We start from the raw sequence: 20,109 nt of genomic DNA, 5'->3' as shown, positions 1-20,109 counted from the left end.
TGTTCAAAAGACTCTGTGTGATTTGACATGTCAAGGTTCCACAGATACTTCAAGGAGTACAAGAACTTACAAGGCTGATATCAATTATGGACACAGTTCAGAACTGCAAGGAAGAAGCAATGTGCAATCCTGCTCTTGAGAGCTTACAGTCTAATGAGAGATAGATATGAATAATCACAATAAAAGTGTCAGGGTAAAGACGTCATGTAGCTGTAAAATGATCATGGAAAGAGTACGCCATTCTACCCAAGGAGTGAGTTCAGAAAAGGCCTTGTGAGAAAGATGATTTTAACCTAGGTCTTAAAAGATATATAAGATTTTACAATATGTTAAAGGAAGGTAAAGTTATTCCAAGTAAAATAAGCAGAATGTCCTCTGAGACTGATGAACACCCATCTGTCCCAACTTCATTTCTTGTTGTTGAAATAAAATTCCTTGCAAAAGCAACTTAAGGAAAAAAGGTTCATTTGGCTCACAATTCCGGATTACAGTGCATCATTGCACAGGAGTCAAGGTGGCAAAGACTTGAAGCAGTTAGTCACAATACACCCACAGTCAAGAGCGGAGAGCAATGAATTAATGTATGCATGCTACACATGTATGCGGCTCACATTCTCCTCTTTTGGGCAATCTAGGACCTTCTTCCAGACAATGATGCCATGCACAGAGGGTCCCAGAGGCCAACTTAATCTAGACAATCCTTTATTGAGACTTCCTTACCAGATTATTGTGTTAAATTGACAATTAAAACCAATCATCACACCATCCATGCACAATGATTATTGAAGACTAAATGAAGATTCGTGATGCCCTAATACCTACCATTCATCTACATATTGAACCAGCATCAAGAGAAGAAGGGAAAGCCATCAAGGTGTACAGTACATCTAGAATTCTCAATGCCCTCTTGGGGAAACTACTGGCACTAATTCACCTAGTCTTAAAGAGAGGTAGACAAGATGCACAGGAAGTGCAGGTCTTAGTAATTCCAAAGCTGAAAGTGGCCAATTTTATGATTACAGGAGTGTGGGTAAATGGAGATTATGAAAGGTGAAATGGCATTGTAGGCATACTTTCTTGCCTCTTTCACAAAGAAATATTAACAGGATTTAAAAGTTATCCTTACACAGCAGATGGTGATTGACACAGAGAACTGCAACTGGCCAACGTGTAGAGAATAAGAGGCTGCAGACTGAATAGGACACCTATATCAAAGCTGCCTCCCAAGGTTCAATGATCATTGTGGAAGAGGGGGCATAAACATTCTAAGAGCCAGAGGAGGTATATGACCAAAGGGAAACAGAGTTTTCCAGACAGCTGGTCAGTTACTCATATGAATTCACAGCAGTGGTGACAGCTGTGAATAGACAAGTTCCATCTTAGCTCAAATCACACAAAATCCCAATATAGACAGCAGGAAGTGGGTAAGAAACCCCAATCCTATCTGTGGAACTTCTGACATCCAAAGACTTCTGGGAAGGGGAGAAATAGTCTTAAGGGTGAGACTTTTAGTAGGTTGACCAAGCTTCATTGGATGAATCCACACGGAAGGCCATTTGGGGAGACAAATCTGACTCTATAGGCCTTAGTGTGTGTGTGTGTGTGTGTGTGTGTGTGTGTGTGTGTGTGTGTGATATTACCCTCATGATGAAATATCCCATGAAAATTTCATTGTTTAGTTTCCTTTTTAAATGAAATACAAGTTGTAATCATGAGGGATGAAAGAGAGAGACGGAAAGGGAAAGTAAAGAAGGAAGGAGGAAGGAAGGAAGGAAGGAAGGAAGGAAAGAGGGAGGGAGGGAGGGAGGGACAGAGGGATGGAAGAAGGGAGGGAGAAAGAAAAGAAGGAAAAGAAGTAGTTATTAAAAAGTCAAGCTTTTGTACCCAAATGTCCCTCAGTGCAAGTTCATCCACTGGAGTCTAGTCAGCCTATCTAGAGTCCCTCCCTTAAAGAAGACCTACTCTCCCTCAGAAATCCAGTGGGGGGAGGTGGCTGGCAGCACGGATGGGAGAGGGAATTTAAATTTGATTAAGATCTGTTATATGAAATGCACAAAAAGTCAATAAAAATATTTTTTAAAGTAAAGAATTATTAACCTAAAAAAACTATGTTTTCTATTCAGTTCAAGGATTCACATGGATAGTAGGGAATACTCCCAATGTTCTACAAAACAGTAAGTCAGGGGCTGGAGAGATGGCTCAGTGGTTAAGAGCACTGACTGCTCTTGCAGAGGACCCACGTTCGATTCCCAGCACCCACATGGTGGCAACAAACCGTCCTTAACTCAAGTTCCAGGAGAATCCAAAGCCCTCTTCTGACCTCCATGTCATTGCACGACACAGGTGCACTCACTTACATGTAGGCCATACACTCATATACATAAAATTTAAAATTTTTAAAAAACAACAAGTCAACTATGAGTGACAACAATTAATGAATACTTTATTATAGCTAGTGGACAAGTTTATTGTACTGTTGTTTAAGCATAAGAAATCTTAAGTACCAGAAATGATAGATATACCAATGACTGTGATATGATAATCACACATTGTACATATGCATTGAAATAGCATACTGTATCCATAAATATATTAAAATACCATGGAGTAGGAAAGAAGAAATAAACCAAGGAAGTGGTTTTGTGTTAGAGAAAGTATATTCTACTTTGCATTTGGACTTAGTTTCAGCCAACTAATTTTTCCAAAAGAATGATATGGATGAATAACATGAGTCCAAATATATTACACAAGACTTACCCAAGAACACATGACCTCTGCCTTAGAATATGACATAAAATTAAAAAATGCTATCTAGTGAGGAGAGTCATGGAGATAGACATGTCAGGTCTTATATGTGCTTGTGGCATTAATAAAAATCCTAATGAAAACAAAATATATTGCAATAAGCACAGAAATGAAATGTTTTCAATGCTTTGTGATCCATCATTTCTCTTTTTTGATCCATAATTTCCTCATGGCATTTTTCATTTCTGTATTTCTGAGTGTATAGACAATGGGGTTCAGCATGGGGGTGATGACCGTGTAGAACACAGCCACGAGTTTGTCTTCAGTGAAGGTGGAGGAAGGTCTCAAATAGAGGAAGGTGGCAGGCCCAAAGAACAAAACAACCACCGTGATGTGAGAGGCACAGGTAGAGAGGGCTTTACGCCTCCCCTCTGCAGAGTGGTTCCTCAAGTTGAACAGGATGATGACATAGGAAGACACCAAGATGAGGACTGAGACAATAGAGATTAAGCCACTGTTGGCCATCACAACAACCCCCTCCATAGAGGTGTCAGTGCAGGCAAGCTTGAATAGTGGCTGGAGGTCACAGAAGTAGTGGTCAATCACATTGGGACCACAGAAGGGCAGCGGAATGGCGATGAGAATCTGGATTATGGAATGAATGAAGCCTGCCAGCCAGGAACTAGACACCAGCATGTGACACACTGGATGACTCATGATGTTTATGTAATGAAGAGGCTTGCAGATTGCCATGTAGCGGTCATAGGCCATCACCACAAGCAAAAAGGCCTCAATAACGCCAAAGAAATGAATGAAGAATATCTGAGCCAGACAGCCCTTGAGAGAAATGGTTTTAATTGTGGAAAGTAAGTCAGTGATGAACTTAGGGACAATGGTCGAGGAATAACAGATCTCCACCAGGGACAGGTAGCTGAGGAAGAGGAACATAGGGGAGCGCAGACTCGGGCTGATGCTGACTGTCACAACAATGAGGCCATTGCCCACCACCGTGGCAATAATTTCTAGAGCTCTTTGTGCTGGTGCATGCTTTTAATCCCAGCGCTTGGGAGGCAGAGGCAGGTGGATCTCTGTGAGTTTGAGGCCAGCCTGGTCTACAGAGCGAGTTCCAGGCAGCTGGAGCTACAGGGAGAAAAAAAAAAAAAAAAAAAAAAAAAAAAAAAAAAAAAATTCAAGGATTTTAGCACCAATTTACTTCACTTACAGTTTTCTAGAAAACACAAACTGGTTTACTAAAATATTTGCTACTCAGTATTTCATTTAGTCAATATCTTCTCAATAATAATCCAATGCTTTTATTTATTGTACTTTATTAACAGACAATGAAAATCCAGAGAAATGTTTTCTATCCACAGTCACAAAGAAAATGTGACTCATATTAAGTCCCGCTAACTTTAATCCCAGGTGTGTTTCTAATTCACCACAAGGTATTCTGAGTTTAGGTAGTCATTCAAGATAGATGATAAACAGATAGACAGACGTACACACAGATATGTGTGTTAACTTCACTGAACTTAATAGTGCTTCTTGAGACATCTCTTTGGCACAGTTCTGGTTCAATTCTGAGTCCTTCTTCTGTGCCTCAGAGAATGTCCATTTTCTGTTACTATATCTGAAGCATAGGCTGGGTGATTCTTAGCTAATACACAGTTGTTAGCACATAGTTCTGCAGGCTTGGAAGTCCCAAACAAGGTAGAGAGATCTGCTCAGCATATAGGGGTGGCCTTCTCTCTACGTCATGGCATGGCAAAAGCATCATACGATGAGACAGCAGAAGAATACCAAGGACAGCTCCCTGTTTTAACAATTCCACTCTCTCAGTCATTCAATACACTAATGAATCAATGGATTAAGGCATCATGATGCAATCACCAACTACAGCTCAAACCTTCAATACCATAAATTTGCCAGGAAATCCAACTACACCAGAGCAGGAAATACTCCCACTGTTTTTTCTCCCATCCCCATGTCTTCTGTGCTGACTCCTTTCCTTGTTTTGTGCCAGACCTCACTTACTCAGGTCAAAGCCCTTCATTAGACTTCTTGTGTCATGGAATATGTTTCTATGGCAAATGCTCACTCCTCTGGGAATATTGAACTGGTCAGGTTTTCCACATCACCCTACAATCATTTCCCATCGTCTCTCACAAAAACAACTGAGAGACATTCATTATGATCAGACATGGGCATTTCTCAATAGCTAAGTGGGATAGGTGTGTGGGAGCAGCAGCAAGAGGATTACATACAGAAAACATGATAAAAGGGAAAAGCTAATGTTCAAAGAGATAGGCTGTAAGTATTCCATCCTGTTTGGGTTGAATCCTAGAAACACTGGACCCTACATAATTCTCCCCCTATTCCTGAATGATGTCTCAAATCTGAAAAACATTATTTTAAACTCATCTTCAAGAAAAAATGGTCTTAAAATACTTTTAAACTGCCAGGCATGGTGGTGCATGCCTGTAGTCCCAGCACTCGGGAGGCAGGGGCAGGGGGATCTCTGTGAGTTCAAGGCCAGCCTGGTCTACATAGTGAGTTCCAGGACAGCTGGGGCTACAGGGAGACTCTGCTTCAAAAAGACAGAAAAAAAAAACTTTTAAACACACTAAACATGATTAATGAAGTGAGTTTCTCCCCCAAGTATCTGGGAGGAGCACAATAGCTGAAGAAGATTTATGTCAGACAAGTAGATAAGTACATGTACCTCAAATTTGACATAATTATACACAGGAATTTATGATAACAAAATAGAATAATCAAAAAAGTTAGGACAAATGATATACACATGGGCAAAAATTTAAGATTTATGACTGATCTCTCATTACTATCAGAAGAAATGCTGAATTAAGCAGTTAGGAGGTTTTTTCAAGTACATTGTTTTAAGGCCTATCAAATCCAATTGGTGTTCCCCAGATACTTTGTGTGGGGTTCCCATGATCAACCTACCTGGCATCACATCCTTAATAAAAAGTGATTCTCCCTCTCACAACAGCTATCAATTGCAAATAGCTTCTCAGCTAAGGTTGGGTATTCTGGCCACCTCCCTATTCCATGCTGAAATTTGTCTGGCTTGGGTTTGAGCAGGCCCTGTGCATGCTTTCACAACCACTGTGGAGTCATATGTGCAACTGCCCTCTTCTGTTTGTAAAATACTGTTTCCTTATATTCATCCTCCACCTCTGGCTCTCACAATCAATTTGCCCCCTCTTCCACAGTACATCCCTCATAGGCCTTTTAAAAACATAAGGGCTGTTCTCCTTCTAGGCTTGGGCACAGACCCGCTTCTGCTCTAGCACCCCAGATTTCTGGACTACCCTCTTAATCCAGACCTGCCTAATGCATTCTAATCCTTTGCACCCAGACCAGCTCAATTCTTCAGTCCAGTTTCTTGGCACCTTCACAGGCTGTCCCACCCCCCAACTTGCCTTTGCACACCTGAGACCAGCCTTCCTTCCTGGTTATCCCCACCCCCAACCTACCTGGGATTGCAAAGACCAGCCTTCTTCCCTGGTAAGTCTGAGCCCACCCACTGTACCTTGACTCCACCACAATCTGAGCAAATTCAATCTCCCCAACACCACAACCTGTTTTCCTTCTAGTCTTGGGCACAGGCCTGCTTTTGCTCTAAGCACCCCAGATCTCTGGATTAACCTCTTAACTCTGTGTGGTGGTGAGCTTTCCAAGTCGTGCTATGTCCATCCCCTTACATTGAGACAACCTATAGCCCCTCCCACAACTGCAGTGTTAGGATTCCCTGCCCTGTAGTAGGGGTCCAGACTTTTGCAGACTGCCTGACATAGCCTGAATCCAGGCTCCACCTAGCAAGCTTCCCAAATTGTGCCTGCAGACCAGAGGGTCCCAGACCTTAGGAGGAAGTCTAAGAGCATCTGCTTCTCACCTGACTTGGGCCTCTGCAGGAACTCCTGAGTAGCTAGCTGGACTACAGCCATCTGGCCCCTCTAATATAAAATCAAAAGAGATAACCTGAAGCCTAGACCAACCAGCCTTTCATACCCAAAAAGAAAACAACAAAGGCACATCACGTATACAAGCAGAAACAGACTTAAATTCAACAAAGGAAGGCTTGAGTCTCACACCAGAATCAGAAACAACAGAAGAAATCCACATGCCAAAGGCACAATGAAAAAATAATGCCATGAAAAACCCAAATAATATGTCCCCACTAACCACCAACAGTCGTATAGAATTCTACAATGAGAACCCCCCTAGAGATAACCCAGAACACTGAATTTAAAAGAACAAGCATAATGATGGTAGTTATTTCTTAGAGACTGCTGTACAGCATCGTGTTATTAAAAGGACATGGAATTTAAAAGGATTTGGTGCTAGGATCCACAAATGAGGGAGAACATACGTTGTTTGTTTTTCTGAGTTTGTGTTACTTTACTTAGTGTAATAGTTTCTAGATCCATCTATTTACCTGCAAATTTCATTATTTCATCTCACAACTTCAGCTGTGCCTAATCCTTAACCATCTTCACAATTGGGCTTGTTGATGGTTGTGCTCATTCATTAAAAGAGGGCCCAGCAGGGTATCCAGCCACTCTTCCCAGCCAACTGTATGTAATTTGGCCCTAATCATGCATGGTCTCCTGGGTTTTGGAAGGGCTAAAGTATACAACCTGGGGAAGGTTAGGAAGAGAACGCATGACCCATGATGGGTAAAGGCTTTCCAGTGTGCATACCCTCAGGTCATACATACACCTCAGTAGCCCCTCAATTGTTTTGGTAAGTAAGCTCAATAAATTCATTGGTTCCCTAGTAAAACGCTAATCAAACATTGCCTTGACACTAGAACCTTCAAAGGGAATAAGCATTGCTTAGTATCCCCAGGAAAAGAATCCTCACAACAGATGGAAAATTTATTTGTTAATGCTATTATGTCTCATTATTTTTTAAAAAAAAGAAAAAGATGAGAATGTAAAAGATGTTAAAAGAGTATGGGAATGGAGATGTTTTCCAAAATAGACAGAAAAAATGAGAAAGCCTAAGTAAGTGATAAAGGTCTGTGTAAATTTGTTATGTTATATAAAGGATGAGACAAAAATAATATACACATAATCTTAAAATTTCTAAGGTCATAGTTTAGTCAACTAGTTTAAGAAACAAAATATATAGTCAAGGTTTATCTGAGAATATTTGGTTCTTTTACCCAAGTTTTTTCTACATAGCACATGGTAATTAAAAGTACCAGACTAGTAGAACTAACCTTATTGGATGTTTAACAGCCACACTTTGAGGCCTATAAGAATCTGGTCAGAGGGACTTAAAGGACAGTTTTTGCCCCTTGCCCTCCGAGGTTGACTAAGTTCCAGGGGACTATGGAATATCCCTCAAAATATCCTGTAACTATGGTAAGTCACCTGTCTTCTTGTTCAGAGAGGCCATGGAGACCCCATGAGATGGACTTGAACCAGTGTCCAGTCTAGAAAGAGGAGGGTCAACTCAGAGGAAACATGTCATCCATGCTTCCAAGTGAAGCCAACCATGGTCGAGCAGGACCTTTGACTTATCCTCACACAGATGGAACTGGTAAAAGAAAGGAGCAGGGGCTCCTCCAAAGCCCACGTGACCCTGAGGAACAGGTCCTCAAACAACCTTAAGTGTAAACATAAATTGATTTATTTGGGGCAACTGTGTGGTATTAAACCCCCAAAAGGAAAGTATAACCAAAGAGTAAAGTCATCAGTATATTTCTTTAAGAGTTCAAGGGATTACACTTCCCAGACATTAGGCTTAAGTCTACATAAAAAGCAATTTAGACAATTATTTTTCATTGATGATTTTGTTCCTAATCAGAAAGTGCTTTTCAGATGTAAGACTTCAAATCTTGGTATGTAGTGACCATCTGTAACTAAGGGAGACAACTAGCTATTGTTCTAAAATGATGGATAAATTTGTTTTCTCCCCTATCTAGAAGCCTTTAAGAGGGAACAGACACTGATTCTAACCACTCCAACAGCTATCAAAATACATGAAAGCAAATCCTGAACCCATCACTCTCAAGTCCATCCTTGGCAGACAAAAGAAAAATGTGGAGGGACCCAATAGAGGGATGTTTTGGAAGCTCTAGTCAAGAAATCCCAATGGACTCTGATATGAACATTTGAAATTTGCCCTGTTCTGACTTTGTTCTGGTTCTCCATCTAGAACTTGTAATGCTAACTACTCTTGCCTTTACTTCTCCTTCACATCCCCTATTCACCAGTCAAGAACTGTCTTTTCTCTCTACAGATAAGAGTTATTCAATTTGGGAGTCTTTTCAATAGACCCCTGAAGGGGTACCCAAATTGCCTCACCCTGCGTCCCTGTTCAGCATGGAAGAAGCCAGAGCAGTCTGTGTCCTGATTCAGTATCTGCAAGTTGGGTAACTTGCGCAAGAGGATGGTTTGATAAGAATAGGAGGTAGGAATTGGCTAAACAGTTAGTGTGAAAAAAGTCACAAAAGAAAAGTAGCCAGTTTCTTGACTAAAAGTCAAAATGTCCTTGGGCTTCTTAGCAACACTCTGTCCCAAAGGCCAAAAATGACAAAAGTATTTGGGAGTTCTTACCTAATCCCTAAAAGATTTTAGGGTTACCTCTTCAGAGGGATAATGTTAGAGTAGCAAAAAGCCCCATTTTAAAAAGAAAGAAAGAGGAGCTGGAGAGATGGCTCAGCGGTTAAGAACACTGGTTGTTCTTACAGAAGACCCGGGTTTGAACCCCAGCACCCACATGGCAGTTAACACCTGTCCGCAACTCCAGTCCCAGGGGATCCGACAGCCTCTTCTGACCTCCGCAGGCATTGCACAACATGGGTGCACTTACCTACATGCAGGCAATACACTCATACACATAAAATAAAAATGATAAATAAAAACATTTTAGAAAGAAAAAAGAAAGAGAGAAAAAGTATACAAGGTTGTCAGAAAAAAAGTGATGGAGAAATATGGAAGGTGTTGGAGGGGAGGGAGTGGGCGTGGATTTGATCAAAACACCTTATATGCATGTATGAAATTCTCAATAAAGTTTTTTTAAGTTAAAGAAAAAAGTAACAAGCATAAACATGATCAAAGAATTCAATGAGTTTAAAGAACACCCAAGCAAACAAATCAAAGAACTAAAGGAAGATAGGGATAAACCTCTGAATGAATGCACAAAAGAGTTAGAAATATTGAAGAAAATTTAGGCTGAAATGAAGAAGGTAGTGAAACACTCAATAAATAAGCCAACTTGAAACAACAGGAGAAAGCCTCACCATTAGAATGAGTGAAATGGAAAACAGAATATCAGCACTGAAGGATAAAGTCTAAGAACTGGACCATGCAAGAAAAGATTATTTTTTAAAAAAAATTTAAAAACACAGGAATGAAATATGCAGGAAATGTAGGACACCATGAAAAGACCAAATTTATGCATCATAGACATAGAGGAAGGAGAAGAATCTCAGGATAACAGTATGGACCAGATCCTCAACAGAATTGTAGAAGAAAGCTTCACAAAATTAAAGAAAGCCATTCCCATACAAAAAGAAGAAGCAGACAACCTGATTCAATCTCAGGCTCCTACATATCATTCTTCTTCTAGCCTTGGGCACAGCCCTGCTTCTTGTTTAGGAACCCAAAACCTCTGGACTACCCTCCTGGCCCAGATGCCCCCACTGCTTCCTGATCCTTCCCACCCAGACCAACCCAACATTTTCAGCCTACATTCCTAGAGACCTCACAGTCTATCCTCATCCCCAACTTGCCTTTGCACACACACCCGAGACCAGCCTTCTTCCCTGGCTGTCCCCACCCCCAAACTGCCTGGGATTCCTGAGCTCGGCCTGTTTCCCTGATATGTTTGACCCTACCCAATGTGCCTTGATTCCCACAACCTGATTAAATCTCCCAGCTCCCACATCCCTTTCTCCTTCCAGCCCTGGGCACAGGGCCACTTCTCTTGGCACCCCAGACCTCTAGACTACTCCGTTGATGCAGATGCCCCCACTGCTTCCTGATCCTATACACGCAGACCAACCCAATTCTTCAGTCTACTTCCCTAGAGACCTCACAGCCTGCCTCCACCCTTAATTTGCCTTTGACACCTGAGACCAGCTTTCTTCGCTGGCTGTCCCCCCAGGCCTCACCACCAACTTCCCAGCTTCCAGATCAGGCAGACACACCTGATCAGTCAGGACTCTGACCAGTCTACTACTCAGCAAGAACTTGAAATACCCACCAATTTGTCTTCAGTACTTAAACAAAAAATGACTAAGCTGTGTAAACAATATTAACAGAACCAAAATTAAATTTTAAAAAACAGAGAAGTTCCTGCTGAACACATAACAACAAGAATATCTATTTGCCCAAACAGTAATGCAAAAATACAAACAACATGAAAAACCAGGAAAATATGTCCTCAACAAAACCCACAAGTCCTACAGAAATGCACAGCATTGAAAACCACTCTGTAGAACTCCAGGACATATGATTTAAAAGAACAATCATAAATACAATCAAATAATTACAAGAAAATGCAGACAAACAACTCAAAGACCTCAAAGAGGAAAGGCATAAACTTTTGACAGAAACCCAAGAATATACAAATATGAAGCTTAATGAAATATAAAAAATAATTCATAACTTGAAAAGCAAATTCACTGAAGAGACAGAAATAGTGAAGAACACCCAAAGGGAAATGAACATGGACTAAAAAATTCAATAGACCAGTTAACAAAAACAGGAGAAAGTCTCACAAGCAGAATAAATGAGATGGAAAACAGAGTATCAATACTGGAGGATAAAGTTGACGATCTGGACCCCTTAACCAAAGACTATGCAAAAAATTTTTTTAAATGACAGGAATGGAATATTCAGAAAATGTGGGACAACATGAAACAACCAAATCTATAGATAATAGGCATGCAGGAAAGAGAAGAAACTCAAACCAATGGCATCAAGCAGATTCAATAGGATTACAGAAGAAAACTTTCCTAAATTAAGGAAAGATTATAACTATGGAGCTTCAAGAATCACAGAGAACACTATTAAGACATGATCAGAACAGAAAGTCCCCACAACATATCATAGTAAAAACATTAAACATACAGAGAAAACAGAGGGTACTGAAAGCTGCTAGAGGAAAAGCAACAAATTACACATAAACAAAAATCCATCAGAATTACAACTAACTTTTCAATGCAAACAATGAAAGACAGAAGAGCCTGGAACAAAATATTCCCAGTTCTAAACAACCATGGATGCCAACCCCAAATACTTTATCCAGCAAAACTATCTATCAAGGTCAAAAGGGAACAGAAAATGTTCCATGAAACAAATAGGCTGAAAGAATTCATGTATTCCAAACCAGCACGACAGAGAACACTTGAAGCAATACAAAGGATGGAAGAAAGGAATGAGTAGGCCCAAGAGGCTGCAGAAAGAAACAACAACAGAAACACAAAATAGGACCACAAACACAAAGAAATTAAAATGACAGCATAAAATACACACCTTTCAATAATAACACAAAATATCCATAGCCTCAACTTCCCTGTCAAAAGACACAGGCTATTGCAATGGATCAAGAAAGATAACCCAACATTTTGCTGTCTTCAAGAAACTCATCTCACCTTCAAGGATAGACACTATCTTAAGGTGAAAGGATGGAAAAAAAATATTCCAAGCAAATGGCTCTAAGAAGAAGTAGGTATCACAATTTTAATATCTGACAAAATAGACTTTAAATTAAAACTCATCAGAAGAGATAAGAAAGTTACTTCATTCTAATCAAAGGAATAATTGACCAAGAAACTATTAAAATCATGAACATTTATGCACCAAACTCTGGAGCACCCAATTTCATAAAATCAGTAGTCCAGGACTATAAAACAGAGATTGACACAAACTCAGTGATGGTGGGGGACTTTAATACCCCACTTACTTCAATAGACAGGTCACCTGGACAAAGAATAAAAAGAGAACCATCTGAATTAAATGACATACTACATGAAATAGACATACCAGATATATATAGAATATACCATCCAACCACCAAAGAATAGATTTTCTACTCACCAGCTCATACAAGTTTTTCTAAAATTGACCATATACTGGAGCACAGAACAAATCTCAAAAATACAAAAAAAAAAAAAAAACTTATATAATTCCATGCCTTCAATCAGACCACAGGGCAATAAAGCTTATAATCAACAGCATAAGAATCTTTAGTAAATAAAAGAACTCATGGAGATTAAACAACACCCTCCCAAAACATAAATGAGTCAAAAAAGAAATTAAGAAAGAAATGGAAGTATTCCTGAAACAAATGAAAATAAGAACATAACACAACAAAACCCTAAAAGCAGTTCCAAGAGGAAGTTTATAGCTCGTAGTGCCAACATTAACAAAATCAGAAAGAGCACATGTAAATGACATGTACAACTCAACAGTACATAACAGTACAACTCAAAACTCTGGAAAGGCAAAACCAAATCAACCCCAAACCTAGTAGATGAAAAGAAATAACAAAACTCAGAACAGAAATTGATAAAATACAAAGAAAACAATACAAAACAATCAATGAATCGAAGAGCTGGTTCATTTGAAAAGTTAAGCAAGATAGACAGACTCTTAGCCTAGTTAACCAAAAGAAAGAAAAAGCAAATCCAAATTAACAAAATCAGAGACAAAATGGGAAACTGCACAACAAACAACAAAAAAAATCCAAAACATTGTAAGTGAATACTTTAAAAATCAATACCACATTAAATTTGAAAACCTAAAAGAAATGCAAGAATTTCTAAAATCAAGACCACCATCAAAGTTAAACCAAGAGGATATCAATAGCTAAACAGAATAGCCCAGGCCCAGATGAATTCACAGCAGAATTCTACCAGACATTCAAAGAAAATCTACAACCAATACTGCTTAAATTATTCAAAAAGATAGAAACAGGGAGAACTCCCAAACTCCTTCTATGAAGCCAGTATCACTCTAATACCAAAACCAGGTGAAGATACAACAAACAAATAAAGATATAGAACCATATCTTTAATGAACATAGATGCAAAGATACTCAACAAAATACTTTCAAGCCTCATACAGACACACATCAAAAAGATCATCCACCACCAAGTCGACTTTATTCCAGAGATGCACAAATGGTTCAACATATGTAAGTCAATAGATGTAATAAAACATATAAATGGACTTAAAAACAAAAACCACATGATCATCTCAATAGATGCAGAAAAGGCATTTGACAAAATCCAACATGCATTCATGTCAAAAGTCCTAGAAGGAATTGGTCTGGGGGTAACATACCTCAACATAATTGAAGCTATATACAACAAACCCATAGCCAACATCATCCTAAATGGAGAAAAACTGGAAGCATTCCTATTAAAATCAGGAACAGACAGGGTTGTCCACTATCTCCACTCCTTTTCAATATAGTGCTTGAAACTCTTGCTAGAGAAATAAGACAAGAGAAGGAAATTATAGGAGTACTAACTGGAAAAGAAGGGGTCAAAGTATCCCTTCTACAGGTGATATGATATTATACATAAGAGATCCCAAAAATTCCACTAGAAAACTTAGAATTGATTAATACTTTCAGTAAAGTGGCAGGATACAAAATCAATTCACAAAAATCAGTAGCCTTTCTATATACTAATAACAAGCAATTAGAAAAAAGCACTCAAAGAAACCCTCCCATTCTCAATAGCCTTAAACAAATAAAATACTTAGGAACAAACTTAACCAAACACGTTAAAGAATCAGGAACCTATGTCTCTGGGCAGGCAAGTTAGCCCCAGTGTCTGGGGCGCCAAGACAAGAAATGGGCCAGTACCCAGACTAGGAGGAGAGAGGCTGCGGGGGAGCTGGGAGGGTGCAAGAGGCTGGGGGAGTCAAGGCGCATGGCTGCACTGTACTTACCCGGGAAAGGTGCTGGCACCAGGACACTGGAGGCTGTGCAGCTCAGGATGCAGGGAGGTGAGGGTGGGACCAGGCCCAGAAGGCTCCTGGGGACCAGGAAATGTGCTGGCACCAGGATGCCTGGAGGCTGTGCAGACCAGGGGAGTAAAAGACATGTATTCTTTCAGCATATTCATGCAGTGGAAGAGTTTCCTTTCGTCTTCAACTAAAGAAGATATTTTTGACAGGTAAAGTATTCTGGGTTGTCATCTGCAGTCATTTAGAACTGGGAATACTTTGGTCCAGGCTGTTCTGGCTTTCATAGTTTGCACTGATAATCAGGTGTAACTCTGATAGGTTTTCCTTTATTTGTGACTTATTTTTCTTTTGCAGATTTCAGTATTCTCTCTTTGTTCTGTTCATTTAGTGTTTATACTATGATATGCCATGGAAAGTTTCTTTTCTGTTCCTGTCTGTTTAGTGTTCTACGTGCTTCTTGTACTTTATTTATTTATTTTACTTTTTAAAATTGATCTTTTTAAATTTCACACATTTCCCACTCAAATCCAGATCCTCCTTCATCCATGCCTCCCCCTATCCCCACTGAACCTTATACACTCTGCAATACATACTGAGTCCTATTCATTCAGGTGTTTGTATCCAAATGTTCTTCAGTGTAAATGGGTCCACTGGAGTCTTGTCAGCCCATCCAGAGGTTGTATGTAAGTCATACTCTCCCTCACCCAGCAGCAATCAGTCTTCAACTGTTCTCAGTATAGTGCTGGCCTGCCACCTATTTCTCACCTGCCCTTTGGGCCCTTGTTTAATTGCACTAACATGGGTACCATGCTTGATGCCACTGCTGCCACAGGCTCATATGAGCAAGCTTCCAGTGACCTGGAGGCATCCACCTTCTTGTGCTCATGAACCAGCCCTGGCTCTTACAATATTTCTGCCTCTTCTTCTACAATGGTCCCTGAGCCATGGGTGGATGAGGTTCCATAGAGGAATCCCATCCTATACTCTACAGTCTCTTAGTCTCCAAATCTTGGCCAGTTGTGGCCTTCTGTGTACATCACACTCTGGTGTATATGGAAGCCTCACTGGTGGGAGTTGAGGGGTGTATTAATACTCTCTATACCCCCTCAACTCCCAAACCCTAACCCTCACCTTCCTGCATCCTGAGCTGCACAGCCTCCAGTGTCCTGGTGCCAACACTTTTCCTGGGTAAGTTCAGTGCACCCCACTGCACCTTGACTCCCCCAGCCTCTTGCACCCTCCCAGCTCCCATGCAGCATTTCTCCTCCTAGTCTGGATACTGGCCCACTTCTTGTCTTGGCACCCCAGACACTGGGGCTAACCTCTCAGCCCAGAGCTACCACTGCTTCCTGATCCCTTGCATCCAGACCAAACCAGTTCCTCCCTGCAGTCCCCAGGAGAACTCCGGACCTGGTCCGGCCCTCACCTCCCTTTACTTCCTTGGGCTGCACAGCCTCTGGTTTCCTCGTGCCAGAACCTTTCTTGGTCCCTAGAGCCCTCTGGGCCTGGTCTCGCCTTCACCTCCATTTGCTTCCTGGGCTGCATGGCCTCCAGTGTCCTGGTGCCAGCACTTTTCCTGGGTAAGTCCAGCGCAGCCATGCGCCTTGATTCCCCCAGCCTATTGTACCCTCCCAGCTCCCCCGCCACCTCTCTCCTCCTAGACTGGGTACTGGCCCATTTCTTGTCTTGGCACCCCAGACACTGGGGCTAACCTGCCTTCCCAGAGACACCACTGATTCCTGATTCTTTGCATCCAGACCTTCCCAGTTCCTTCCAGTAGTCCCCAGGAGCCCTAAGGGCCATTTCCCACCCACACTTCCCTTTGCATCTCTGGGTGGCACAGCCACCAGCTTCCTGAGACAGGCATCTTTACTGGGCCCTGCTCCCAGGCCACCACAGCCCCCAAATTCCTGAGGGCAGCAACCTTCCTGGAGGGATCCAGACCTTAGGAAAAAGCCTGAGAGCATCTGAGCCTCTACTCACCTGGGCCTCTGTGGGAACTCCTGAAGACAAAAGCAATTAGGCCACTCCAATATAAAATTAAAAGAGAGAACATGAAGCCTAGAAAAACCAGCTTTTCATGCCCAACAAGTAAACAACAAAGGCACATAAAGTTTACAAAAAGAAGCAGATCTAAACTCAACAAAGGAAGGCTTGAGTCTCACACAAGAATAAGTAGCTACAAAAGAAATTCACATGTCAAAGTCACAGAGAAAAAAAAATAACATGAAAAAACAAAATAATATATCCCACCAAGTACCAATAGACCTCGAGAGGAGTACAATGAGAACACCCTAGACATCAAAATCAAAAGCACAATTATGAACATGATAAAAGAATTCAGTGAATTTAAAAAAAAAAAAAACACAAAGAAAGCAAAGATCTGAAGGAAGATAGGGATAAACTTCTAAATGAATTCAGAAGAGTAGAAACACTGAAGAATACTCAGGCTGAAATGAAGAAGGAAGTGAAACACTCAGTAAGCCAATTAGAAACAACAGGAGAAAGCCTCACCGATAGGATGAATGAAATGGAAAACAGAATATCAAGACTGGAAAATAAAGTGGACAAATTAGACAGACTACTTAATCAAAGATTATGAAAAATTTAAGAAAACACAAGAATGGAATATGCAAGAACTGTGTGACACCATAAAAAAACTTACAAATAATAGGCTACAAGAAGGAGAAGAAACTAAAGATAATGGTATGGAACAGATCTTCAACAGGATTGTAGAAGAAAAATTTCCAAAATTAAAGAAAGACATGCCCATACAAATACAAGAAGCATGTAGAACACCAAATAGGACCAAAAAAGAAACTCTGCACAGCACATCATAGTAAAAACACTAAACATACAGAACAAAGAGACAATACTGAAAGCTGCAAAAGAGAAACAAGTCACATATAAAGGAAAACCCATTAGGATGACAGCTGACTTTTCAGTGCAAACTATGAAAGCCAGAAGAGCCTATACCAAAGTATTCCCAGTTCTAAATAACCACAGAGGCCAACCCAGATTACTTTACCAAGTCAAAATGTCTATCATAGTTGAAGGGGAAAGAAAAATCTTCCGTGACAAAAAATAGGCTGAAAGAACTCATGTCCACAAAACCAGCCCTTCAGAGAGTTCTTGAAGCAATACAAAGAGCTGAAGAAAGAAATGACTATACACAAGGAGTTACAGAAAGAAATTTAATGAAGGTATAATGGTGGAAATGCACAGCTGTATCAAGAATGTGAACATAAATAAAAATGACAAGATTCAATATACATACTTCATTGATAACTTTAAATATCAATGGACCAAACTCCCCAATCAAAAGATAAAGACTAGCTGAATGGATAAAGAAACAAAACCCACCTTTTTGGTGTGTGCAAGAAAGCATCTCACTTTCAAGGACAGGCACTACCTTAAGGTGAAAGGATGGAAAAAAAATATACCAAGTGAATGGTACAAGAAAAAAGCAGGTGTTGCAATTCTAACATCTGATAAAATAGACTTTAAACTAAAACTAATCTGAAAAGATAAAGAGGGCCACTTCATTCTGATCAAAGGAACAATAAACCAAGAAGATATTACAATCATGAACATATATTCACCAAACTCTGGTGCACCCAACTTCATAAAAACAGTACTACAGGACATTAAGACCCAGATTAATCCAAATTCATTAATACTAGAGGACTTCAATACCCCACTGTATCCATTAGATAGGTCAACAGGACAGAGTATTAACAGAGGGACATCTGAATTAAAAAATACCATATATCAAACGTACCTAACATACATCTACCGAATATTCCACCCAAACACCAAAGAATATACTTTCTATTCAGCACCCGATAGAACCTTCTCCAAAATCAACCATATACTGGGACACAAAACAAACCTCAACAAATACAAAAAGATTGAAATAATTCCATGCATTCTATCAGACCACAATGCAATAAAGCTTAAAATCGACATTGAAAGAAAACCAAGTAACCATATGAACACATGGAGATTAAACAACACACTCCTGAATGATGAAAGGGTCAAAGGAGAAATTAACAAAGAAATTAAAGCATTCCTGGAACTAAATGAAAAGGACAAAACAATACAACAAAACCTCTGGGACATGTTGAAAGTCCTTAGAGGGAAGTTTATAGCTCTAAGTGCCTACATTTAAAAATCGGAAAGAGCTGCTTCCCTGTGCCTGTTGGACATGCAGGCCTCTCTCTTCACTGCAGGCCTCTCTTACCAGAGTAAGTCGATCCTGCCCTCCATGCCTTGATTCCCCCAGCCTCACTTACCATCCCATCTCCCGTGACGGTCTCTCCTCCTAGCCTGGTCCCTGTCCCATTCCTTGTCTTGGTGCCCCATACAACTGGGGAACCACCACTGCTTCTTCCAGATCCTGTGCATCCAGATCAATTCAGTTCCTTCTCAGGTCCCCATGGGAGCTCTGGGCCTGACCCCACCCTCACCTCCTTCTACCTCCCTGGGTCTACACAACCCACCAGCCTCTTTCCTGGACGCCAGGGCTGACCTTTCCTCTTCCTGATCCTTTGCATCCAGACCGACCCACCTCCTCAGTGCAGTGCCCAGGGCCCCTTGGAGGCACCTCCCGCCCCCATCTTCAATTGCATATCTGAGTGGCACGGCCACCAGCTACCCTAGACCAGCATCTTTCCTGGGCCCAACTCCCAGGGCAGTCCAACCCCCAAATTCCTCAGGCTAAAGTCTATCCTGGAGGGATACAGGCCTTAGGAGAAAGCCTGAGAGCATCTGATCCTCACCTGACCTGGGCCTCTGTGGGAACTCCTGAACACAAAAGCAATCTGGCCATTCCAATATAAAATCAAAGGAGAGAACCGGAAGCTTAGAAAAAACAGCCTTGCATGCCCAAAAATTAAACCACAAAGACACATAAAAGAAGCAGACCTAAACTTGAAGGCTTGAGTCTCACACAAGAATCAGAAATTACAAAAATTCACATGTCAAAATCACAGAAAAAAAAAACATGAAAAACCAAAATACCATATTGCCACCAAATACCAATAGTCCTCTAGAGGAGTACAATGAGAACCCCCTAGAGATAATGCAGGACATGGAACTCAAAAGAACAATTATAAACATGATTTTAAAAATTCAATGATGTAAAGAACACACAAACAAAGAAATCAAAGAACTGAAGGAAGATAAGGATAAACTTCTGAACGAATTCAGGAAAGAGAAATATTGAAGAACACTCAGGCTGAAGTGAAGACGGAAGTGAAACACTCAGTAAGCCAATTTGAAACCAAAGGACAGCCTCACCAATAGGATGAACGAAATGGAAAACAGAGTATCAAGACTGGAAGATAAAGTGGATGAACTGGACCACTCAAGCAAAGATTATGAAAAATTTAAGAAATCACAA

General features: G+C 40.6%; 1 protein-coding gene across 1 annotated transcript; it reads right to left on the bottom strand.

Annotated features, from left to right (window-relative positions):
- Positions 1–2,943: 2,943 nt before the first annotated feature.
- Positions 2,944–4,901, bottom strand: LOC103742566 (olfactory receptor 142-like). The gene is made up of 2 exons (XM_008843666.1): positions 4,884–4,901; positions 2,944–3,792 (listed from the first exon to the last, which is right to left on the bottom strand). The coding sequence occupies exons 1-2, from the start codon at positions 4,899–4,901 to the stop codon at positions 2,944–2,946; spliced, it is 867 nt and encodes a 288-aa protein (XP_008841888.1).
- Between the last annotated feature and the right edge of the window lie 15,208 nt (positions 4,902–20,109).

This window comes from Nannospalax galili, unplaced genomic scaffold (genome assembly GCF_000622305.1).
Source record: "Nannospalax galili isolate Female #2095 unplaced genomic scaffold, S.galili_v1.0 scaffold1200, whole genome shotgun sequence".
In the NCBI taxonomy this organism is placed as follows: Eukaryota; Metazoa; Chordata; class Mammalia; order Rodentia; family Spalacidae; genus Nannospalax; species Nannospalax galili.
This window is presented reverse-complemented; position numbering and strand designations above follow the sequence as displayed.